This window comes from Miscanthus floridulus, chromosome 11, assembly GCF_019320115.1.
Source record: "Miscanthus floridulus cultivar M001 chromosome 11, ASM1932011v1, whole genome shotgun sequence".
NCBI classification, from domain to species: Eukaryota; Viridiplantae; Streptophyta; class Magnoliopsida; order Poales; family Poaceae; genus Miscanthus; species Miscanthus floridulus.
The window spans coordinates 37,614,095-37,639,663 of record NC_089590.1 but is presented as its reverse complement, the minus strand read 5'-3'; the positions used below and the strand labels follow the sequence as shown (position 1 = coordinate 37,639,663).

The following is a 25,569-nucleotide window of genomic DNA, read 5'->3' as shown; positions in this document are numbered from 1 at the left end:
CCACGGCCCCTCGCTTCAGCCGGTGGCGTAGTAGTCCCAACCGGCTCCTGCCCGGCCTACACGTCACCACGACCTTTGGCTCAGGACACACTGACCGGAGCAGTAGGCAGGGCATCCTCCTTATGTGAGTCATGCGCTGGTTTTGGTCCCAAGGATGTGCGGGGGCAAGCCCACTCCTCTGACCGCCTGGCTTGCTCAGCCACACGTCGCAGTAGGCGGGGACAAGACCGGTGATGCCACTAAGGGGCGCAGTGACCACGTTCGCTTCACCTCCCATTCGTCGACAGCATCCACACTCACAGCATGCTTCCTCAGCACAGGAACCTCGGCGCGCCTCTCCGCCTCCTACTCATCGCCAACAGACATAGCCATAGGATCGTGACGCTCGGTTGAGGTCACAACGACCTCTGACTTTCCTCCTCCTTGGAGAAAATCATGTCATCCACCTTTGTGGGGGCCTCCGACTTGAGCTCTGACTTGACATCGCTCTTATTTTCCCCGGCCTTCACGTGCCGGGTGATCTTCTTCTCCTTCTCATACTTCTGCCACCTCCTTTTGGGCGGCCTACCGAGCCGCACCCTCTGGCCCCTTCGAAAGGTGCGGCCGGGACTTGTAAGCGTCAAGTCCCTACAAAACAGGCGACTCAAAATAAAAAAATAAGAAAGCAAAGGGGAAAAGAACATAGAGTAAGGAGAAGGGAGCATACCATTTTGGACACCATCGAGGCGTTGAGAGGTCCGGGCTTTCCATCGACCTTCTCTTTGGGCTTCAGCTACAGCACCTGGTCAAGGCGACTCTAGACCTCGTCATTCAGTAGCTCCTCCAGCGACACATGATTGGGGTCCGACAGGCCACCATACCTCCACATCGATCGCGCCCTCTCCACCAACAGAGCGACCCGGCGGCGGTAGAGGGTGTGGAACACCCGCACCCTGTCAAGGCCGTGCCGCATGAGCTTCTAGAGCTCCTCCTCGATGATCTCCACCTTCTTCTCCTGACAGGAAGGGCCCCATGACCAACTATCCTGCCTCTCTGGCCTCCCACCGGTGAACACCAGGAACGACGCCTCCACCGGGTTCCTAATATAAACCCACTCCCCATGCCACCTCTGGTTGGAGTCATAGGGGATGTACGCAGGATATGAGCCCCCCACGTTCGGTTTTCTCTATAGAGTGAAGCCCCCCACCGGCGTGGCCTCGAGCGAATTCCCCACCGGTAAAGACCGCCCAGAGAACAGCCACCGGAAGAAGTCCACGTGCGGCTCCATCCCGAGGAAGGCCTCGTAGACAGTGACAAAGCCGGCAATATGCATCACCCCTGTCGGATTAAGGTGCTACAACTCTAGGCCCCACTCATTGAGGAGCCCACGCAGAAACTAGTGCGCAGGGTATCCTAACCTGCGCTCATGGAAGGCGAGAAAGGAAACCACCTCATCGGGACAAGGTTGCGGGAACTCCTCCCTCCTGAGAGCCCTCCAGTGCGCCACCTCCTTTGGCGGCAGAAACCCCTTCATGGAGAAGGCCTCTAGCACCGACTCCCTCACCGTGGATGACCTCTAGATAGACATTTCGCTCTGGGTTCATAGACTGATTTGTGAGTTTTCTCCTCTCCCTCGCTCTCCCCCTTTTTTCTCTCCTAGGAACTGCCGTGGCACTCAGACGCTCTTGGTGAGAAGGAAGAAAGAAGAGATGGTAGACGAGGAATAGGTGAAGGAACGGGGCAAAAAGCCTTCTCCCTTCTCCTACTTAAGGAAAAGGGTGCAGCAGTTGGGAAAGGTGCGCTGATCGGGAAAGGTGAAACGACGGGCAAAAAACCCTCTCCCTTCCCCATTTAATGCAGATGGGATATGATGGGACACGCCCTGACCAATGAGACGTGCCCTACCTGACAGAACAATGCCAGATCAGACGGGACATGGCGTGGGTATGGCACACCACTACCGCACGCCGGGCATAAGAACCAAAGCGCCACCACACACAGGCGACTCTTTGCTTCCCCAGGCGAGACATGGAAAAACCTAAACAACGGGATCTCCACCGGGAGAGACCATTGGGCTTCCTAAAGTCGATCAAACGACTCAGGAAAACACCGAGAGACAGGTAAGGAGCAAAGGGATGCCCTATGTAGGCCATGACGACTCCATCACGAACGATGAACACAGGTCCTGGTCGGACATTTCTGATTGGAGCTCTTCAAACCCCATCACGAACGATGGGTTCGGATTCCACTCGATCATACCCTTTAGCGAGCTCACCGAGCGCATCACTCAAGCCTGAGCGATCGAGGCAAGCGACAAAACTCAGCCCCTCTAGTTGTGAGAAACCAAGGACGGGGTAACACACACAACTCAAACCGACCCCTACCAAGCCCAACGGGGCTCAGGGTCTCAAGACACTCCAAACACCTGGGTCTACGACCCTGAACTCGCCCCATCCTTTGACTGCACACCAAACGCCTAGGTCTATGACCCTAAACTCGCCCCATCCCTCGGCAATGCTTTGACTGCACACTAAACACCTGGGTTTGTGACCCCAAACTTGCCCCATCAGGATCCACAACCCTGGCTCGCCTGATCCCACGGCGCGCACCGACGCTAGGATCCACGAGCTCCGTCTCGTCTGATCCATGAACTAACTGCCTTGACTGCGCGGGCTGCACCGACGCCAGGATCCATGACTCCCACTCGCCTGATCCCACGGTGCGCACCGATGCCAGGATCTACGAGCTCCGTCTCGCCTGATCCCTGAACTAACTGCCTTGCCCGATCCCACGACGCGCACCGACGCCAGGATCCGCGAGCTCTGTCTCGCCCAATCCCTAAAACTAACCGCCTCGGCTGCACAACGACTCCTTGGTTGACAACTCTGTCTCAACTAAAAAACACACGCACATACCCCCGCTGACAAAACCCCCAAGCGATCCTGCTCGAATCACCCGGGGGCTCGGGGGCTACACCCATGGGTGCGCTTGCGCGCACCCACTAACGAAACGAAACCTCCCCTACTGGCAACACGAAACCCCCCAGACAATTCTGCCTGAATCGCCCAGGGGCTCGGGGGCTACACCCGTGGGCGCGCTCACGCGCACCCGCCGTCAAGACAAAAATCCTCCAGATAATTCTACTCGAATTACCCGAGGGTTCGGGGGCTCCTGTCGGGTTTATAAACTCAGGGTCCCTCATGGACCGGCTTCCCAATAAAGGCTCGGCCCAAGTAGACAATGCACAACTCATGGGACGGCCCAAGTACCTAAACGACAGGGTAGAGGGGCGATCCAATCTCCGACCAGATGGCCTAGCCAATGAGGAATGGCACCCGCTTCCGACTCTAGCCCGCCTCTCTGACCAGAGCATTCGCTTCAGTCTCTAGCCCGCCTCCGGATGGCCTCTTCGACCGGAAGGCCTGGCCAAACACCACTATTGACTCCGACCCGCGTCTCCGACCGAGATGCGCCAAACCATTGCTCACTGCTCTTCTCCGACTGGAGCTATAGGAGCCGACTGGGACTAACCGACTAGGGACGCCCGCTCGGTAAGGACCAGGAAACAGACGGAGAAAGTAAGGCAGGGCGCACAAGTCAAACCGCAATACAAGGGACCGTACTCTGTGTACCTGCCAGGTAGTACCCTGCGACCTCCCTGACACGACAGAACCCCAGCAGTGTTGTAGGCGCCGATATTTTCCCTACAGTATTGTGGGTGCCATTAACTCCCATACGGTAAGGCTCCCCCACATGCCTCTGGGCATCGACAGTGTTGTGGGCGCCGGCATTTACTGTACCAGGTGAACATGGTAAAACCCGTTGCATGCCTCTAGGTTTCAACATTGTGGCAGGCGCCGATGTCTGCCATATCCGAAGAAGACAACACAACCTCCCACATACATTTGATATTCAATAGTATTGTGGGCGCCTACCATCATCCTATACTCTCCGGTGTGGGCAACAAGGCTCAGTAGCATACATACTATTTCCCTCTCACTTGTAAGGTCACCCCCTTTATCTATAAAAGGGGATGCGCTCTCTCCCAACAGATAGATTCATTCAGATCGATCAAGTTCACATAGCACATAGCGGAGCTTCCGTCACTCTCGGCCCCTCTGACCGAAGTCTGACCAGATCTCTTGTACACCCTGTCTTTCTCCTCCTCGTTTGTAACCCCACTGCAAACTTCGAGCACCTGGGCTCAGGAATAAAGTCACCGACCGACTCAGACTGAACGTAGGGCATGTTGCCTGAACCAGTATAAATCCTGTGTCATTGAGTGCTAGGCCACATCCGATCATAACGTACGGCAAAACTACAAATATTTATATGTTGGTCATTTTCTGCACCGACAATAGTGTTATAGTCTTTTTATTTTATTAGGTGTGGAGAAGAGATTGATTTGCCAGAGCAGTAGTTAGCCTCATGTGTTGTAGTCCGATTTCCAGAAGCGCCGCCACATCGTAGCAGCAGCGCTCTAGCCGTCCACACCGTTGGCCGTGCGGAAAGCAGCAAGGCAAGGCAAGTTTACCCTGACGACACGGCCGCACGGGTCCTGTACGACCAGCGCAGCGCAGAGCGGCTAGCAACGCTGGTCACAGGCGGGGTGGCTACATGGTGTTACCACGTAAGCTCCACGTCTTCTAGAAAACACCCTGAGGAACGGCGGTTTTGCATCACACAAGCCTGGGCTCGGATGCACGGCCCCTGCTGATCTTTTTTTATACATGAAGTATCTGAACTTACGCACAGACACTCCTCACACACTCCTCACGCACGCATACCACATATTCATATCACTCCGAACGCAAGCCAAATCCTATAGCCTATATCTAGAAAACTTCGAACGTGGCGACTCCTCACACACTCCTCACACACGCATACCATATATTCATATCACTCCGAACGCAAGCCAGATCCTATAGCCTATATCTAGAAAACTTCAAACGTGGCGAGCATGTCAACCTAACTATTATGGGACATCCGTAAAAAAGGCAGTAGAAAATTATTTGCTTGCAACAAGCAAGCGGTGCTGGGTTCGAATCGCGGCCAGCCAGCTCCCACCAGAGCTTTGCCACTGCGCTACACGCGCTCCTGCACCTGCCGATCCTTTTGTCCCCGCAGGGGGGGGGGGGGGGGGGGGGGGGGGGGGGGTTCCTGCTCTCCACTCCTCTCTCGCCGCGTCGAAGCTACTCCTATATGTGCAGCTCGTCTCCGAGGTCTTCTCCCTCTCTAATATCTCTCCTAGTCTCCTCTCCTTGCTGCCCCGTGCCATGCTGCTACTGCTCGCTCCCCTCTTCCACTTCTAGCAACTTCTTCCGCTCTTCCCCCCCTCCAGCTCCCTCTCTCTCTCTCTCTCTCTCTCTCTCTCTCTCGCATCTCATCACATCTCCTGTTGTAGCCCACACAAGCGGTCGTCGCGTCTGCGGTCAGCCGCCTCTATCTGACGCGCGCGCACGCCCGCGCGTCCCCGGCTGCCCCTCAGCAAGGAGGGACTGGGACTGAAGGAGCGGAGTGCACAGGAGCTAGCAAGGCGGCGCGCGCGCTAGGCCGGGCCGGCCCGGGTTGGCCGGGGCGGATGGCATGAGCCGGTGGCAGCCCGGATGGTCCCGGCTCGGAACCTGCAGCCGCTCCTCCGCGACGCGCATGCCACGCCCTGCGCCGCCGCCGCCGCCGCCACAGGCCTCGGCGTAACGCCGACGGCTTCGAGCCACATGGCACAGGAGCCCATCGACAAGCACCACAGCGAGCCGACCAAGCCGCCGCCGCCTCCGCAGGAGAGGCAGGAGGCGGACCAAGACACGCGCCACCACGCTCACGTCCACGGGGAGCAGCAGCAGCAGCTCACGCTGCGGCCGCTCCAGCCCGCCGGCAGCAGCCACCAGGAGGTCGCGGGCACCAGCGGGAGCAGCAGCGGCGGGAGCAGCGGCAACGGCGGGGCCGGGGACTGGCTCCGGCTCAGCCTCGCCCCGGCGTCCCCCGGCTCCGCCGCCGGAACGCAGCCCGGTGTCGTCTTCGCACCAGACCACGCGGCGGGGGCGCCGCCGCTACTGCTGTCGTCGCAACCGCAGCCGCGGACGACGACGGCGGCGGAGGCGCTACCGGTCATGGGCATGGGCGTGCCACCGGGGCCCTTCCTGCACCAGGCCGCGCCCGGCATTCCTCAGGCGTCGATAGCCCTGCCCGTGCCGCGCGCCGGGCCGCCCTGGCTGCCGCCGTGGAGCCCCTCCGCGGTGGCGCCACCGCCGCCGTCGCTGATCCCCTTCGGGTTCGGGCACCGCGCGTTCTACACGCCCGGCGCCGGCGCCTCCGGCCTCGACATGATCAGGGTCGTCCTGCCGCCGTCGGCCGTCGCCGCGGCCGCCGGCGTCTGGTTCGCGCTCCAGGCCGCGCCGCACCAGTGAGTGTTGCACTAGTAACCATGCGAGCATTTCATGTGTTCGTCGTCACCTCTCTCTTCTATCGATCTCCCCGGATACTGTCGGTGGATTCGATGAATCCCTGCAAAATGTGGAGCATTCTTGAGGATTTTTTTGAATCTCTTATTACTTTTGGCCGTTATATTTTGAATTCAATAGATTTTTCTCTTTGCCACTTGCTTTTTTCCCCTCAAATTAACTTGGAGCATTGTTTCGTGCAGAGGGAGGGAGCCATTCTTGCCTCAGATTCCGAGAAGCTACCTACGGATCAAGTACTATTTATATTTCTCTCATCTCATACGCACCGTTCGTTCTTTAATCTGAATTCGATGCATCAATCAAGCATGGCATCCTGCATTTGGATTAGTGTACGTTTTGTCAATGCGAGCACAAATTTCATTCATGCAGCACAAATTAAAAATCACATGCTGCAGCTGCAGGTATTTCTTTTATTATTCTTTGTATTTATAAAACTAATTGACTTTATGCTGTTGTTGCAGGGACGGAAGAGTGACAGTCCGGCTGCTGATCAAGTACCTGGCCGGCAAACTTGGATTGGAGGACGAATCAGAGGTGCGGTTTATTCGTATTCATCACAATTCCAATCTCCTTGAAGCGTTGTTTTGGTTTTTTCTTGCCTGCTTGCTTGTACAGATGTATGCATGCTTCTCTTTTCGTTGTGTGGTGCTTTTTTTTTCTATCTTTATTCCATTTTTTTTTCTCTTCACACATTAGCTCCCTCATGGTGCATGTTTGCCCCCGGCCCCTTGCCTTGCTTTCCCAACATCGGTGATGAAAGGAACTCGAGAGCTAGAAAAGGGACTAGTTGTACCATACAGATGTGGGACTACACACACTTATATGTTTAACATATATGCAAATATATATGCGCCCATATTTTCAGTGTGTTGTTTGTATAAAATATACATGTATGTTTAAGTTTGTGTGACAACATCACAACATACATGTAAGTGAGTGAGTGAGTAGTGAGGTTTTGTTCCTGTTGTAGGTGAGGGGTGTATGTCCAGGGGTGGCACATCACCCCTCTCTCACCACCACCACTTGACAAGAGAGTAGCTCTCCTCTCTCTCTCTCTCTCTCTCCCCCCTACTAATCCATCCTAGAGAGACAAAGTGAGGGGGTTAGATAGATGGTTAGTTATCACTGGCTAGTGATGGACCTTGGCAGCTTGCTGCTCCGTCCCTTGTGCATTTCTGGGTGCACACACGCACAAAAGCTTTTTGGAGCTGCGTAGTAGTAGCCTTAGGCAGGTAGGAGCACCCATGGACACGCCTTTCTGTTCTTTCTTTTCCTATGCACCTCTAGGCTCAGAAAATGGCCTGTAAACTCATCATTGTTCCCGAGCCTTTTCTCCTCCGTTCGTTCTCTTTTGCTTGGCTTCCTCCCCTTCCTAGCAATAGCTCCCGTGCAGCAGTAGTAGTAGTGCAATGGCGCAGATGGCGAGCGACCGAGCGTGTGTACAAGAACATGCATGCAACAGAGCTACGACAGGGGCTAGCTAAAGAAAGCTAGCTGTCTTCATCATCTCATCCATCTGTAAATATATATAGGGTACATGAGTACATACACGTACAGCTAGTGTCTCTGCTGTGTGGCTGTATTGCGTGAGCAAAAGTATATTGCGAGTCTTGAGCGAGACAGGGGTGTTTGATCTTCCTTCTAAAATTTAGGAGGTCTGTTGGTAGGAAATAGGGTGTTTGAATCCTAATAAAAAAATAAATTATATAATCTGTCAGTACTTCACGAGATGAATTTTTAAGCCTAATTAATCCATCATTAACATACGTTTGCTGTAGCAAAACATTGTCAAATCATGAACTAATTAGACTCAAAAAATTCGTCTTGTAAATTAATCGTAAACTATGTAAAACACCGCATGGATGGTGCCCTAGAAAGAGCCTCCTTCACCTACCATGCATCACTGAAAGCTATGCACCATCCTCACCTCTAGCTAGCTAGTAGCTACCTCACCGTATGGCATGCAGGAAGCATCAAGTAGGGCTTTCGAGTGTCTTCCCTCCCTCCTCCTCCTCTCTCTCTCTCTCCGGCCGTATGCATGTGTGTGTGCAGAGAAAGAGAAAGAGAGAGTGTGTGTGCACGAACAGCACCTTCTCTCACACACACACACACCATTTCTTGCTGCAGCTCCATCACTGGGGGATGGATCCCTTTCATAATGGCTTGGAGATCTTGCTTCCTTCTCCACTCGATAGGCCTACCTTGCAAGCCTGCATATGCTGTCTCAGCAACTGCAATGATAGGCTTCTTTTTGTTCAGGACTACACACACGCATGTACATACATACATACACGCGCATGGCCGTAACTTTGTTTTCTTTTGATTGTCCACATTTGCACAACCATATATATACTGTCTTCTTCCAAAAATATATACATGCATGCCTGATCTTTTTCACTTGCCTAGCTCTGTTTCGTCTACTCGTCTCTGTGTTGATCAATAATCTCATGCAAAGTGAAAACATGAATAATTGTCATGCACGGAATCTCCTTCTTGTAGATTCAAACATAAATACTTCTACCTGATAGTGCTAGCTATATTGCTAATATATACCTGCACGCACAGCACAGCTACCGGAGTAGAGATGCCATACCCAATGATGAAAGGCCAGCTAACTTTTCAGGTGGCTAATGCGCTTGCTACTGTGCAATGTACGTATGTGATCTTAGAAAACGAGTGTCGTTGGTGTAGCCGTGTAAGCAACAATTAGATACAAACATATATAACTAGCGTACGGGCCTGCAGGGTGTATATATATATGTGTGTGTGCGCATATTAATCTCTGTGTCGAGGAATTGACGGGCTAACCACAGGTTCGTGGTATCTTATACTTGAGTGCAAAATATATATAATACTTTGTTCTAATGTGTGTCAGACTGGCAGTACATATAAGTATACATGACTGTACATGCATTCACCAGTGACTTTCAGTCTTCCAGATCCTAAGAAGCTTGATTCACAAGATTATTAACTGAAATTAGTGTTTAATCAAAGCTATGTAAATTAAGGTAGAAACAATCAGTAAGTAATGCCTAGTAGTACTAGTTAATTGAATCCAAGTGATTACTGATTCCATTTTTTCTTTTCTGAGGAATTAGTAGCTCTCTGTGCAATCAAGGTAGCTTATAGGGAAAGTGAAAAAAAGACTCATCTCAATTAAATTGTTGGTTATCCAAGCTAAATGTCAGGGGCTTAATTAAAATTTTGATCATCTGTCAATTACATAATGAACAAAGTGGGTTCAACTTGGCATGGTTCTTTATAGAACACATAGATGTAAAATTTGCTCACATTTTTGTATATTTTTTCCAAGTTCTGAACTAAACACCATGCAAGGGTGTCCGAGAAAAGTTAATCTTTATTATTTTAGTTTCCTAGCTAGGTCAGCCATAGCTCGAAACAAAAATGAATATAATGCACTAATAAATTGTACTTGTTCTTTCATCTGCGTTCAATTAATTGCATTAGTAATTTATTACCTGAGGGATTGGTTCTGTTAATATGAGAACATGATGATAGTATAATAATACACAAAATGCAAGTCAAGTGATTAATGCCTACAAAATTCCTGGTGTCTAGAATGATTCCAAGAACAAGTTAGATCCATAATTTGACCTTGTGAAAAGGAACTGTAGCATCACTATTCACTAAGGCCTTGTTTGGATGTGCATGTATTCGTCTTAATCCATATGTGTTGAGGTGGATTGGAGTAGAATTAAACTAAGTTCCATTCCAATTCGCTCCAACACTCGTGGATTGAAGTGAATACATGTGCATTCAAACAAGGCCTAATATAATATGCTACTTACCTATTTCAAAAATGAAGTGCTTACAATTCTGAAGTCCTGCATGTATGATATATACCATATTTTTTTTGTCAACTGTCATCCACGATGTGTGCACAATGTGATTATTATATATATATATATATATATATATATATATATATATATATATATATATATATATATATACACACACACACACACATGAGCATATGCAACTAAATGGAATAAATGATTTTATTTAATTTGTAGCTATCATCTGGGGTCCTGAATAGCCTAGCAACCTTCACCACCGACGCCATGCAGAGCAGTTTCTTTTTCCTATACAAAGATGCCATGCATGCAGAATAAACATTTCTAAGATCAACTTTGTCTCTACCAACCAATTATATATTATCTAAACTTTTATCAACAATAATTGAGGCAGGAGGTAGTTCTCCTCTGTAAATTAAAAAGAGAGCGAGGTTCCTGGTTTTACTAGGTTGGAACATGTGTCAATCGTGAGTGGTGAAAGGCCCGCATGACTAGCTAGGGATATGATGCATGTGGATTTAACAATGCACAAGAATATGGAATGTGACCATGCATGCTTTTTGTTATTAGGATATTGATGAGGGGTTAGTGACAGGGCCTTAGCTAATAAAAAAGATTCCATCTATTTATGCTTTAATATAGTAGTGTACTGGAAATCATCACCAAGCGGCTCCTCCGGCCACTTTCTATATGCTTATGAATTGTACTTTCTTCTTTGTCTCTACTAGCTTGATGCTGGTTGGCCCTGTTCGCGTGCCCTTAAACCCGGCTTGATCCGCTTCTTTTTTCATCCGGAACAGTATTTTTCTCTCACAAATTCTTCCAGAATTCCTCCAAACCATCCAAATTCCTCTAGAACCATACCATCCGTCGTGAAATTAATGCAACGGTCATCTAGCCAATCACTACAGACAATTCTGAGACAGGGAATTTGTGAGTGGTAGGATGCATGCATCGACTGATTAATTTGCATGCGGAGTGTGATGTTCAAAGTGATATAACTACTCAAACAAAATACTGTTTTCCCCATAATAAATAAAAGAATATGAAATGAGAGTGAATCCAAGGCATCTCATGTAGCATGTTTATGAAATTTTCCACTAAATGGGTGCACTAGTAAGTAGTAACACACCTTAGTAATTGCTTTTTGATGCAATGATCGAGTGCAATAAGCTCCTTTATTTGCATGGTAGTATGCTGTCATGCTATCGTTGAGCTTACCTCAGACCTCACTCAGTTGTGAAGCTAGCCAAACTATGTACTGTCTATTTGATGTAGAGATGCATGATCTAACATATTTTTTCTTTCACTTCACACATCAGACGGCAAAGCTTAGATAAAGAGTAGGGTAGCTACTAGATAGGTTAGATTAACACTACTAGCAGCAGCTGGGGTTATGTGTGTGTGTGTGTAGTTGTTAGATAGCAAATACAAGGACGTTAAGTGCCGCACTTTGAGTGGAATATATAGTATTAGACACACACGCATATATCTTAGCTATGGCCAATGAAATGCATCCACAAGAGCACTGTAGTTTTATGCCCATATGATTGGCTTCCGATCCAAGTGAGAGAGAATGTGCATGGGAGTGGGGACAGGCAGAGAAAACGCATGCATGGTTTGTGTGGAGAGAAAGAATAATATGGCAAGTTGCATATGGTGAAGGAGTACTATACCACTACCAGAATGATCGAAGGGAAAGTGAGGGAAGAATAGACAGAAGCCAAAAGCCAAGAGGTACGGTAGAGGAGGACCACTATAGCTAAGCTCGCATGCAGTGCTTGCTACCATATTGCAATTCCCTCATGCATGGAGCGGACGTGTCCTGGTTGATTTGTACTGGTTCGTTCATGCAGACGTGTACGATTAGGCAGCTGCTGCGATCTGTTTGGAGGAGGAGGAGGGGTCCGGATGGATCGATTAAAGCAGCTAGAGCATTGTTGCATTGATCGACCAAGCTAAGCTATAGCTGTAGCTTTAGAGATAGATAGAGCAGCTAGAACAAGGGAGCTAGTTGTGGGCATGAGATGAGATGAGGGCACTACTCAATCACTAGCTTTTACGTACGTACTCCATCTCCATGCTCGATCTCTCCTGCTTTATCATAAATTGCCACTTTCGCTCTCATGTATATGTGCATGCATGCATCTTTCAGTTGGGGACCATAATGCATATATATATTGCTCACTCTAGTCTTGAGAGAGAGAGAGAGAGAGAGAGAGAGAGAGAGAGAGAGAGTTTGAAGCACTGGGTGCGCCTACCAGTCAGCAATCAAGATGGAAATTACTAGTGTAGCAAATATATAAATTAGTAAACCTAACGCAACTACAAATGAACACCTAATAATATATATGACTAATTAAGCTCACTCACCAGAATCGCTAGGCAAGGCACCGGCATTTATTGCGTGCTCGATCGACCGCCTCCAATTAGCAACTCATTAATAAGTGCAAAGGCCACGATTATTAATTAAAAATTCAGAAGGACCAAGAAGAAGAAGCAGCAGCTGCTCCATGGATGGATGATGGATGGATGGATCTGATGAGTGTTAGTTGGAGGGTACTTGGTGGTGGTGGTGGCCTTCATTCGCCTAGCTAGGAGAAGAGTAGAAAATATTCCCTGGGGATCGTTGATTGATGGATCATGCATGCATGCATGTAGCAGCCACATCGCCAAGCCTGCCCTGGTCAAACAAACGTGAGAGGTGCACTACCTTTCTCATGCATGCCTGCCTGCCTGTAGACTAGTATACTCCATTCTGGTTGGTAGACTTTGCACATCAATCAAATTTTCATGCAAGCAAACATGCCGGCCTTCTATCTTTTTCTTTCTTTTTTCTCAGTCTCTACTTTAGCTAAATACGTGTATGCATTACCTTATTTGAATTCGGATGCTTTAATTTTGAGGAATTCTTCTACCAATATTCTTATTTTTTAAAAGACCACAAAAGCTTTCCCACTAATTTTATTAGAAGGAGAAATAATACAAGTGTTGTCCCAGTTTTTATTTGGAGTGGAACCCGGATTTGAAAAAAACACACAAATTCCCTCATACAACTCAACAAAAAGACCGACCCAAACCTAAGACAACTCTACCGAGATTCATATATGTACATGTTTTTCTCCTGGTGAAAACCAAACGCCCATATTTAGGTATAACTCTATGAACTCATACACTACCTATGAACACTAACATAAAAGACTTGGCTCACAAAACTTGAGACTTAAACCAGGGCGAGCAATGCAACAACAAATCCAATTGTGCATTTATGTACATATAGCATAAATTAAATTAAATACTCCATGTTCAACAATGAATAAAGATAAAATTAATAAAAATATTCTTATACTGATTTGTATGAGACGGTACTCGTGAGTAAATTTGATGTGTCTTCAGTCTTGGTTGTTCGGCAGCCCGTGATCAGATATGACCACAGGATCGCAGGCCAGGCCAATTTAAATTAAATGTAGCCATGGCAGGTCCGCATCATATATCCTTCCGTATATAGGTTAGTACGCTCCTGTGAGCCACCAAATTGCACATGCAAAGTATATGACAATAATTGTTGGTTTCGTGCACAATTGTTGTAGGGATGTAATGCATCATCATCTTGCACATAATTATAATCCACACTACATGGCAGCTAATTATTGCAAGGAATCTGATGATGAGGGCCATATAACATACAGTATGTGTGTGTGTATTGTTCTGGCCCGTGGTCTTTAAATAATTCTGATTGATTGGCAAAGTGTCTCTAGCACGATCTAATACCGTCAAACATATTTACGCACGATCGAGAGTGAGAGATCATCCATGATCGATGTGACTAAAAATTCGTGTATTTGTATTTTATTTACTTGTGTATGTGCAATAGGTGCTCCTTTCCTTTTGTTTTCGTGTGTGGTGCACTGGTGCATGATTATTAAGTTTTTATAACCCCTCATCTTGTCCTGGCTTGATTGGTGGATGGTTGCATTCCAAAAATGTAGTCCCACATGCATGATCATGTTAGACCTAGCTAGCGCTACGACGTAGTTAATATTATTTTGATTTTTGTCCTATAGTTAGTTTGGGCTTGCAGGAAGCGTTTACAATTAATGCTAGTTATTGTTTGAGCAACTTTGAAATGAGATTTTTACCTAGTTATTCCTGAATAGGTAATTTTAGCTACTCTAACAGAAATGAACTAGTTACCTTAGTGCTGGTGAAAATATATCTTTTCTGAGTTTGCTGCACTATATGTGTCCTGTTATGCTAAACTAAATGAATATCATTTGAATAACATATTTTACCATCAACGATGAACTTAAAGGTAGCAACCATAGTGGAAGGTGAACAAAATATTCTGCAAAGATAACATACAAGTGTATGGATAATTAGAATTTACTAATACCATACATTTTCAGTCCTGTATTTAATTGGGGAGATTGGTGAAGTTAATTTGTTGTTGGAGTATTGTTATATGATTCTTGCCATATTCAGCGCTCTTGAGCTTTAACAATTAATTTTTCTGAACTGGTTTGACATACATTATATTACTGTTAGCTTTGCGCAAAGCCAAGGTTTTATAAAATCTGTGCTATAGTGGAAGCTTATTAGAATTCAAGATTTTATACTTAATTGATTCAAAGGCTCATAACTAAAATTTTAACATCTTGTAAGAGATTTGCACATATATAATTAATTATATATGCAACAGATATAACTTGCATCAGCATGCTATACCACTATATAGTTTAGTTAATTTTTAGGAGCATAATTGCATAAGTAGTTCCAATTATCTTTGGGTTGGCTATGGTTATGCTGTTTGTCTAAAAACAATTCTGGTATGAAATGATTATTTAGGATTTGATTATGTTAGCGACAAAATTGCGCATCTGAGTGCCAACAGATTAGTTTTCATTAATTGGGCCTCTGTTAATTTGCATTTCCTCGCAAGAGGTAGTTTTCGTGAATCCATTCAAGATAATATTTTTTATCACTAGCATGCTACAACATCAACCCTTGTATGCAGTTTTTTAATGACAGTTCTTGAATCATTTTGTTTAAGTCATCTCGGGGAAGAGGTTAAAACTCATAAATGATTGCTGCTCCTTCTCTTGTGCATGTTGCATGGTGTAAAGATTTGATTGCAGTAGAGTAAACAGTAGCAAAGAAAAGGCGCTTATACCTACAGATAACAAAATTTAATTTGATTGGTCAACTTCTCTTTCTATGGAGACTTTTTTATTTTGCGAGAACTTTCTATGATGACTTGTGTACACAGGATTTGTCTAGTTTCGTGATACTATTATTTGTTTTTTAGTCAGTGGATGTATATTGGACCACTATATAGATCACTAATTAGATGATGGATGCGCAATAACTATCAAAATGCTAATTTGTTTCTGTAAGACTGCATTGTCTATTCATGGTGGTGCCATAGTGTTTCCAGTGTACTTCATTGGTCCATATGCAAAACGTACAAGTAACAATGCTTCCATTTTAGTACTACACTAACAGTGACACAGATGTTTAAGTGTCAACTACTCTTTTATTATAGCATAAATAAAAATGGATAAAAACAAGACTGGCTCCTTTGTACTATAGGTGAATATATATTGGAGTTGAATTCAAGGATTCATACCTTAAGATGTTTTTGTAGTCCTGTGGCACATGCGTACCAGAGAAAAGCAGCCTTAAATTGAATTGAAAATGCCCCATCTGTGAGTATTTGGAAATCACTTGTTTCTTTTCTTAACAATTGATTCCTGTTACATGCTTTTAAGGTGTATTTGGCTCTCTGAGATGGAAAAGCGAGAGAGAAAAAAAAGAAACATATAAAAAAGAATAAACTTTGCCTTAAGGATTGAATTGGCGTCGGTGGAGCTAGGGAAGAGGTTGGGTTGGACTTCTACCTTGAAACATGTCACCGGAAAGGCCCCACTGGTGCATGCACATTCCAAATTAGCATCTGTACTGCAAAATCGTCTTTAAAAATTAAAAAGGAAAAATATGCAATTTTTGGTAAATTTTTTCCTATCCTTGGCACTAATTATGGGCTTGGAGTGACATTATTAAGTCAAATGCCATCTATTTTATTTAGTGAGTATGCATCACGAGCTCCATTTTAGGATCTGCTATCAACATCGGCGATGTCGGTGGCGCTATGTATTGTACCTAAAAAAAATTCAGAGTAGGGCCAACGTTGCTGTCATGCCATGGCATGTTAGGTAGGCAAGCACGGCCGGAGGAGGCTACTACAACACCTGCACACTGGGGTCACGGGTGTGGGCGCTTCTTATGCTAACCTAATGCATGCATGCATGCATGCTCAAGGACAGTTTTGAGAAAGAAGAATAAACCAACCAATCAATCAACGTTAACTGCTCTTGGATCCTGCTTAGTGCTTATATATACTATATACTAGTATATACTAATAGAAAAGGTTCTGAATTTTTTATCTGTGGGTGTTCAGTAGGCTTGGCAATTCATTGTTTTCAACACTGTAAGCCATTGACTTGAGCTTGTTGTGTCTGGTTAAACAAATGAGGAGCGTACATGGCCGGTGAAAAATAATACTAGTAAAGACATAGACCGGAAAAAAAGACATGCAAGAGTTACATACAGTTTTGCATCTCAGATCTGTGCTTGGTAATTTGAATAGTACACTTTAGGCCGGACTGATAGTTCTTGAGATCTGTGCTTTGCAATTGCAGCTTTGTAACCACGTTTAGTTTGCTCTATCTAGTTTTTTCTCCCAGATAAATCGTACATGCATGTAGTTGTAGGTTGTCTGGGCATCTCTCACACACATGTGGATGTGGGGGGATAAGGTAATGCATTGCCATCATCGCAAACTAACAGGGGAATCAGACATCGGCGTCAGGCACGCACCACTTGGTTTGTCTGGGCGTTTTAGCCTTGCAAGCTGAGAGCATGAGCCATGGCCGTTGCAAGTTTTCAGTGCGTTTGCTTGTGCTGTTTGTAGAGGAGGGAGGTTTTTTTTTAGGGAAAAGGACAATCTCCGACCCCTATCACTGTCTCACTATTTCCACGATTGTTTTTGTTGATGCATCAGTGTGGAGTCATTTCAGAATAAAGCTAGGGGATGCAAGTTTGAGTTTGTTAATTTTCTGATTCTGATGACAGCACTGAACTAATCTGAAGTTACTGAACTGACGAAACATGCATGCATGCATTGTGTCAATGTGTGCAGGTGGAGATCACGTGCCGAGGGCGACAGCTCCCCGCGTTCCTGACCCTGCAGCATGTCCGGGACGGCATATGGTGCCAGGGCGACGCTGCCGCCTCGCCGTCGGTGGTGCCGGACATGTCATCAGCTAACCACCTCATGGTTTTGCAGTACGGCAGAAGACCCTAGTAGACAGAGAGAGAGACACACACACAGAGAGACAGACAGAGGACCAACCAACAACCACCCCCAATCTCCCGATGACACTCACTGAAATGTAGATTCTGGCACCCTGCCCCTCCTAACCCTTTTGTCGGCACGGCTGTTGCCGGACCGGCAATAGGCGGCATGACGGACGACAACAAGCTCCCGACCGCCAGCACGCCACCGATCTGCTGAAGAAGCACAGGAGAGGTGTGAAGCTTTCCCCTCCCCTGCAACGGTCGGCGTGGCAGTTCATCGTCGGCAGATGACCGGATGCTGTTCTTCTCCACACAAGTGCTGGAGAGAACATAACAGCTTGGAAGTTACCTGGCAGCGAGAGAGGTTGTGTACGAGTAGACTTCCAAGCCCATTTTGGCCTTCATTCAGTTGACCTGATCTGATCTACTAATCCTCACTCAGAGTTGAGCTGTTACATTTTGATTTTGTTGATCATCAGAATCCCCTCCCTGCTGCTAGCTGCTCGCTTCTGTTCTTTGTTGTGGAAGCAGCACGCACGCACGCATGTCCCCGTTTCTAATTAAAGACCTTTCTTTCAGTTTCAGAGGGCCAACTTGACACCTCACTGAGAATTCATTGATTCATGACTTGACCCCTAGAAGCTCTTGTTTCTTATGGTTATTCATTGGTTTGTGCCACAGCAGTTCAGTTGTAGCACCTTTCATGTCACACAAGATGTCAGATGTGTACGTACCATTTGGCATCCTCTTATACTTATTTATTTATTTATTACTGGGAACTTTAGCAAACAGAGCAGCTGTGGCTTTTTCGTGACCAAAAGTCGGAGGTCTGTATGCCAGGTAAGGGTCATTTGTTTTCCTTGAGGCTCCTACTTTTACTAGTACATCTCACACAGAGTACCTCTGCATAATACGTAGCAATAAAATCTAAAAAGAAACAAGCTTTCTTCACGTTTTATTTCAACAAAACAGACAGAGCAGGTAACAGTATATTGCAGCAACAAATTAGCAAGGCGAATCGACCAATGAGATGGAACGCCACACATCAGACGTTTTAAGTGTCACCAAATAGCAGAGGCAGAGGCCACTCTCGGGCACCAGTAGCAGGTCGCCGTCATCAGTAGGACTAGGAGCTGGAGCTGAGGCTGCTGAGCCAAGGGTGATGCAGAGGTGAGGTCAAGACCTCCAAGCAACAGTACTGCACTCTCGGCCGTATATATCCACGTGTGTTGCCTTTTATAGCTGGCCATTTGGCCCGGGCACTATGGGCCGGCCCAAGCATGGCACTAAGTAGCACGGCCCAGGAACAGCCCGGCCAAACGGCCTTCGTGCCAGTGCCTGGCACGGCCTGGCCTTAGTGCCATGTTTGGGCCGCCATTCTAGCCGTAGTGCCGGCACGAGCACGGCACACTATATGCCTTTTTTGCACTCTTAAGAAAAAAGTCAAAGTTAAAAATCCAGAGGAAGAGGAGGATACTAACTAGTGCACGCAAGACAGGAGGACAGGGTCCAACGTACACTACTGCCACTGACTGAGAAACAATGGAGATGACGCAGTGCAATCAACAATCTCTTCTTCTGGATGATGAGGTTAGCAGATGATGCTCTTGTTCTAGATATTGGAATTGGAAGTACAAGCTCTGACAGCAGCACCTCAACAACCCATCCGTCACCTGGCACACACAGGATTAAGGATGATGATAACAAGGCTGCACTAGTCTCCGGTGCTGCCTCGTAGCACCTACTACTACTGCATCAGAATTCAGAATTCAGATCGTGGTGGCGGCGACCACAGACGGAGGCGGCGCTTAGAAGGATATGTAGTAGGACTGGAGAGAATCCCTGAAAACCAAGTGTACCTGTAAATTCAAGCTTTCCTTGGCGTCTTCAATCAATGCCATCTCGGGGGGACGCTTGCTTTGCTTTGCTCAAAGGGAGGATCTCTCCCTGGTCACTTCTGGCTTTGCGTACGTATTTGCACTGCACTGCACTGCCTGCATCAGCCCAGGTAAGCTTGACATCATCCAGGGACGAAATGAAATCATCTCTGAAGCTTCCTTCCTTCTTCGGCCACTGGTGCAACGGCAGGTTGTCGGTCGATTCCTAGTGTTCTTTTAATACAAGAGGTAATGAGTAATGACCATGAAGCTGCAGAAACGCAACGCTGACTACTCATGCACCGAAAAGAAAAAGGAGGATTAGATTCTTCATCAACTGCCCCACAGGCTGATTGGAGGTCTCCTTGCACACTACTGTATAGATTAAACTAGCTAATCACACACATGCTAAATGTGCCCTGCTGCCTGATCAGAAAAAGCAGTGGGGTGGTGCTAACTCGATCGCTGGTAATCAAGCAAGGGCATGCCGGCCGCGAACAGTCTCAGTTAAGGTTGATTGTCTTGGACAATGGACAGACAAGGACCTTCCATCCATCAGCTCCCACTCCCATGCTATCTGCAACCAATCGAATTGGAGCTGCGGCAAGTGGAAGCTCAAACTTAATGCCTGACAAAAACACTCGGCAAGGCAATTAACCAGGAAATCTGCAGATATCGGCTATTTATGCTAATATAAGCTTGTGATGTCGATCGGATTAGGAGAATAAACGGGCTGACTTTTCGTGATCCATGCAATGGACCATGGCGGGCGCGCGCGTCGTCTCGGAGTCACATTCACACGCACTGTTTGGGGAAGCAGACGGTGCAGCGGCAGCAGCGCACCAGCTGAGGCTGAGCTGATTGCTTGGGATCCATGCAATGGCCAGCAGCACGCCGCGTCGGGGTCATCGTCAATTCTTCGTCGTCAGCTCATCATTGCTTCCAAGGCTGGAGAACGAAGGAGAATCCATGGCGGTGGGAGCACTCGGTGTGAGTGAATGGTGAAGGCATTGCATTGCCTTGTCAAGTGAACAACTCAGCCATGGTTGGTTGTCAAGTGAGCAGAGATTGAATGCCACATGTACAAGCTTGCCCTGCTGAATCGACCACACACAGCCGTAGCAAAAGCGTATTCACAAACTCTCATCATTGTGGTTGCTTCCTTTCTCCTGCACGTATTACGTTTTGTGTTTAGTGGATGATGATGAAGCTCAGCAGCTACGCCTGCCTGAACCTGCTGAAACCACCTGAACAGAAGGCAGCAGGCAGAAGGCAGGTAGCAGTCGCGAACTCGCGATGGCAAGCATGTGTCAGGACACCGACGCTTCACTGGCCGCCACGTTAATCCACTTTGTGCGAGTCCATCATGCAACCAATCATCAGTCACTCAGTGAGCTGATGCTGAGCTTTTTTTTTTTTTTTTGAGGAGATGCTGATGCAGGTGCTGATGCTGAGCTGAAACTGAAACGGACGCCGCCCGCGCGCGCTCTCTGTTCCTGAATCCTGATCGGCGTGGTCCGGGAAGGGGAAGATGGGCCACATCCGTGCGCCTGGTGGATCAGACGACTACATGGCACCAGCCCATCTCGTTGAAGCCCAAATAGAGGGAGACGCCGAACCGATTTTTATTTTAGGTGGGCTTACAAAGTGACCCAAGGCCCAAACCACAAACAGCCCAACGGGACGGGCAAGCAAGCCTAGCTGTAATAAGACATATATAACGACGGGCAACGCGGCCTGCGGAAACCCTACCCATTCCCCGCCGCCGCCAGTCCTCACCCTTTGCCAAACCCTACCCATCCCCCGCCGCCGCCGCCGCCGCCGAGCAAGCAGCAGCAGCAGCCATGCCGCCGAAGCTCGACCCGTCGCAGGTGGTGGAGGTGTTCGTCCGGGTGACGGGCGGCGAGGTGGGCGCGGCGTCGTCCCTGGCGCCCAAGATCGGCCCGCTCGGCCTCTCCCCGAAGAAGATCGGCGAGGACATCGCCAAGGAGACGGCCAAGGACTGGAAGGGCCTCCGCGTCACCGTCAAGCTCACCGTCCAGAACAGGCAGGCCAAGGTCTCCGTCGTGCCCTCCGCCGCCGCGCTCGTCATCAAGGCGCTCAAGGAGCCCGAGAGGGACAGGAAGAAGGTCAAGAACATTAAGCACAGCGGCAACATCAGCCTCGACGACGTCGTCGAGATCGCCAAGACCATGAGGCCCAGGTCCATGGCCAAGGAGATGGCCGGCACCGTCAAGGAGATCCTCGGCACCTGCGTCAGCGTCGGATGCACCGTCGACGGCAAGGACCCCAAGGACCTGCAACAGGAGATTGATGACGGCGAGGTCGAGATCCCATCAGCTTAAAGGTGAATTCATTCATCCTCTTGTCATTACTGCTACGGTTTGTTATTACTGCTATGGTTTGCTCACGCTGGGATTGCAAAAAGTTAGATTAGGCCGATACTACTGTTATTGTTTTGTCTGGTGCGCGTCATGGAGAGTTAAATGTTAGTATGTGTGTTGAGCCTCAGCAGTTGTGTCAATCATTGCTAGAAAGTTTACCCAGGTCTGTTGTGTAGTTCTGTTATTGAGAAGCTCCTAATTACAACCATCTGTTTCTATATCCTGTTGAGTGTTGTCGCACTGTTTGTTCTAATTGTTTGCTTCACTGAGGTCCAGATATTCATTTAGTTGATTAATGATCCAATCATTATGGTTCATTTGGTCAGTCAATAGTGGAAATTAATGGTTCTGTGCTTCAGTTGGAATATTGATGGATTATATAGCTGCCAATTTTGCCAAGATTTGTTATTGTTTCTGCCTTGGATGTTTACCTTATTTAGACATGATTTCCATGTGTGACGTGGTATACCCTGTTATCGGTCAATTTGTCCTCCAGCCGAGTATTCAGTCTGAACCACATTGCTTGTTCTATCATGAGATTCAGCATTGATTGATGTTGAACAGTCATTTACCACTTACTAATGCCGTTTTTTCCTCAAATGATGAGGAAATCATCTGCATATATGCATGTCTTACATTCATTTCTTGTCTGTGCAGACTAGGTATCAAAGGAGACTACCATTGGTGCTGCTGAAGTGGTGGTTTCTGCATGCTGCTGATGTACCTTGCCAAGCAATGTGATTCCATCTATTTTTGTCGAGCTATGTTAGTGTTATCTTTTGAGAGACCTCAATGTTACTACCGTATCTTTGTTGAATGGAGAGTTTTAAGCACTTTAATCGTACCTGAGCCCAGGGAAGTTTCATCTTCCTTTTTGTCCTTTTTTTTATTTGAAGTTGGAGCTTGCATTCTACTGGGGAAGAGGAAGACTGAACAGCCTCTGGTGACTGGTCTTTTTCTTATGAAAGGAAAGCAGCTCCTGATTGTCCTTCTGCGCTTAGCTTTGCCATCGTAACAACAAATCAACAATGTTCTGTCTCAGACTGACGACAGGTTTCACGAGCAAACTTGGAAGAACTGCTTCAGCCCCCTATTTTCGTTTTCTGGCTGAAACTGCTTTTGGTTTGTGGACGCAATCAGAATTGAAAAAACCCAGCTGAACTTGTCTGGGGCTGAAGACGCCAACTCAAAAATCAACATCATACCTAACAAAGTCGGTTAGCAAAGGGTTGAGCAAAAGGGTGGCCAGCGGCCAAGGTCGGGGCCTGGAGGTCAGGAGGAGGCAACTCAGCCCGTTCGCTTGCTCGTAAACGATCGTAAATTTCCAGCCAGGAACAGTGTTTTTCTCTCACACCAAACCAGCCAGCAGTAAATAATCCACGATACGATACGGCCTCCCGAACAGGCTATAGAGGTTGGGGTCTCGAGTTAGTGATGTCTGACGGAGGTCTAGCTCAGGGTGGCAATGATCGAAGCTCGGAGGTAGGCGAGGGTAGAGCCTGATTGGAATTTGAGAAGACGGCCAAAGCTAGTGTTACGGCTACAAGTTTGAATCCAGGTGCGGAGGAGGTTAAGGAGCAGATTGCAGCCGTGCAGGGATAGGTCTAATGGCCATCAACCGGAATCAATTTTCTGTGTGGGTGCATGCGTGAAGATTGAAAATGGTAGGAACATAAATCCGAGGCGCTTGAAGAGGACCCCAATGTATGAGGGCTTGGAGAGTTGTTTTTTTGGGGGGCCTCCTCCTTTTCAAGGCATGAGTAGGGGTTTTGCTAAGAAGGTCTTTGTCCCTCGTCTCTCAAAAATAGGTTAGAGGGCCTTGCTAGAGTTGATCTCGTTATATATATGCAACTTTCTCAGCTTATATACTTGGGGCTTCCGCTGCGCGCCTTTATTTGACTTTTCTACGAAGACAACAAATCCTACTAGAAAGGGACAAGTAAGTTGCCTCAGTCCTTTCGATTATTAGTAGGGGCTCGCTCAAAATATGTTCCTTATCTGATAACAAAGCAGATTGGTCAATTCCAGTTTCAGTAAGCAATTTCTTAAAGGATCAAAATCATCAGAATTTCATTACCTTGAGAGTATAAGTTTGAACATTTTCAGACCCAAAAGAACCATCTCTATTGTTTCTGATATTCAAGAGATTCTTTGCTGATCTGCTCACCTACAATGCTTTGGGCCCATTCTTCTCTATGCATGGCATTTCAAGAGAGAGAACTGCAAGAAATCTCCTTTAAGAGATATGAACAGAATCGGATTTCTTCGAAGACCTATCCGCGAATGTCTCTTCTTTTGTTTTTATATCATAATGATATTGTTGAAGAGGACAATGAGACTGCAGTAAAGGAGGGTTACTTGCATTGATATCATCATGAGTGGATTGATTAATCAATGTATTGAGAGTAGATGGAGTAGGTGCTCTACAAGAAAATAAGTGCTCAAAATCCATAGAGGACTTGTTGGGATAACCGCTCTCTCTCTATCTCAGCTGCTAAAAAGACTACCGGCCAGTGCAAGAGGGACTTTTCTCGTTAGCCGTATTCTATATTCATACCGAGTTCATGTCTGTTTTTCTAGGATATTTAAAAGTCGTACCTGGCCCGTAGACTTGTGAAAGCAGTAGCGTTAAGTCAGAGTTGATAAGGTATTTTTCTATGGTAAGAAAGGAGCTGCTCATTCCGCGATTGACAAAGATAGAACGAGCTCTCTCTTACTTAGAAAGAGTCTCACATACCTGGTAGATGTGTGCATTTTACCTATACCCATACCTCTTCTATCTATGCTCCAAGTATGATAGCAATTGCATTATGCTATTGGTGCTTATTTCTCACCCGCAATCGGCCTGAGATGGGAGTTGAAGGCAAGTGTAGTTTATAAAATTCCTTACGTTGACGCGTATCATCATGGGGAATCGAGTGAGTTCTTCAGGTCGATGGACAAGAGGACCTTTTCATTCTTCCCTCCTATCCTTCGGCGACTGAGAATCTAATTTAATAAAAGAAACTTGCTTGTGGGACTCCGAGGGATACCCTCAGAAACTCTCCTTTCCTGATCCTTTGCTTTACATCACCTGCCCTCTCGTTGTAGTCAAGGGAAGAAGAAGATTGGTGTGATAAGCCAGGCAAGACGTTGGTTTGAAATACCCTAAGTAAAGAAGGCATGCCCGAGCAATGAAAGAAACCTCTCAACTACAGCTTTGTGAGCCCAAAATCTTCAATCTTAGGTAAAAAATCACTCCCCAACCAACCCACCGAACTAACTCCATACGTTCATCATTCTGTACGCCTATCTTAACAAAGGGCTAGGCCCTCTAAACTGTCTCTTCACTAGAAAAAAGTCAGTCCTTATCAAACCTATATGAAGGTTCAGTCTATTTGCCCTTTGTACCGTACCCTGGTATTTAAGCATGTGAAGCTCTTTTACCAAAGATAGGGTAAAACGTGTAGTATCCGGAAAGCCTATAAGTTCTACCTAGTTGGCTGGTAGAGATATTTCCAAAGTTCATCCTTTATTTAAAAGAGTCCTTTCTACTAGTTAACTGTTCGCATTGCTACTGTCAAAGAGGAGCAAGAGAGAAGAAAGAGTAGCTTGTAGAGCTGGAAAAATGTGACAAAGAGAGTGGTTTAGGCTTTCGGGCTCACAGACTTTGCTAACAAAATCCTAGGGAAGGCTTACTAAATAGAGGAGTAAA

At 46.9% G+C, this 25,569-nt stretch overlaps 2 protein-coding genes across 2 annotated transcripts; both read left to right on the top strand.

The window, feature by feature from the left end:
• Positions 1-5,145: 5,145 nt before the first annotated feature.
• Positions 5,146-18,654, top strand: LOC136494832 (protein LAX PANICLE 2-like). Its single transcript, XM_066491007.1, has 4 exons — positions 5,146-6,382; positions 6,623-6,673; positions 6,902-6,974; positions 17,457-18,654. The coding sequence occupies exons 1-4, from the start codon at positions 5,586-5,588 to the stop codon at positions 17,619-17,621; spliced, it is 1,086 nt and encodes a 361-aa protein (XP_066347104.1). The 5' UTR covers positions 5,146-5,585; the 3' UTR covers positions 17,622-18,654.
• Positions 18,655-21,227: 2,573 nt separating this feature from the next.
• On the top strand, positions 21,228-22,742 carry LOC136493015 (large ribosomal subunit protein uL11z). Its single transcript, XM_066489042.1, has 2 exons — positions 21,228-21,838; positions 22,533-22,742. Exon 1 carries the CDS (start codon positions 21,336-21,338, stop codon positions 21,834-21,836), a length of 501 nt encoding a protein of 166 aa, XP_066345139.1. The 5' UTR covers positions 21,228-21,335; the 3' UTR covers positions 21,837-21,838; positions 22,533-22,742.
• Positions 22,743-25,569: the final 2,827 nt, after the last annotated feature.

Excerpts from the sequence above, each read along its gene's own strand:
- LOC136494832 (XM_066491007.1), top strand. The coding sequence starts at position 5,586 with ATGGTCCCGGCTCGGAACCTGCAGCCGCTCCTCCGCGACGCGCATGCC. Across the intron at positions 6,383-6,622 it reads CTCCAGGCCGCGCCGCACCA|AGGGAGGGAGCCATTCTTGC; the intron begins GTGAGTGTTGCA and ends TGTTTCGTGCAG. Across the intron at positions 6,674-6,901 it reads AGAAGCTACCTACGGATCAA|GGACGGAAGAGTGACAGTCC; the intron begins GTACTATTTATA and ends CTGTTGTTGCAG.
- LOC136493015 (XM_066489042.1), top strand. The coding sequence starts at position 21,336 with ATGCCGCCGAAGCTCGACCCGTCGCAGGTGGTGGAGGTGTTCGTCCGG.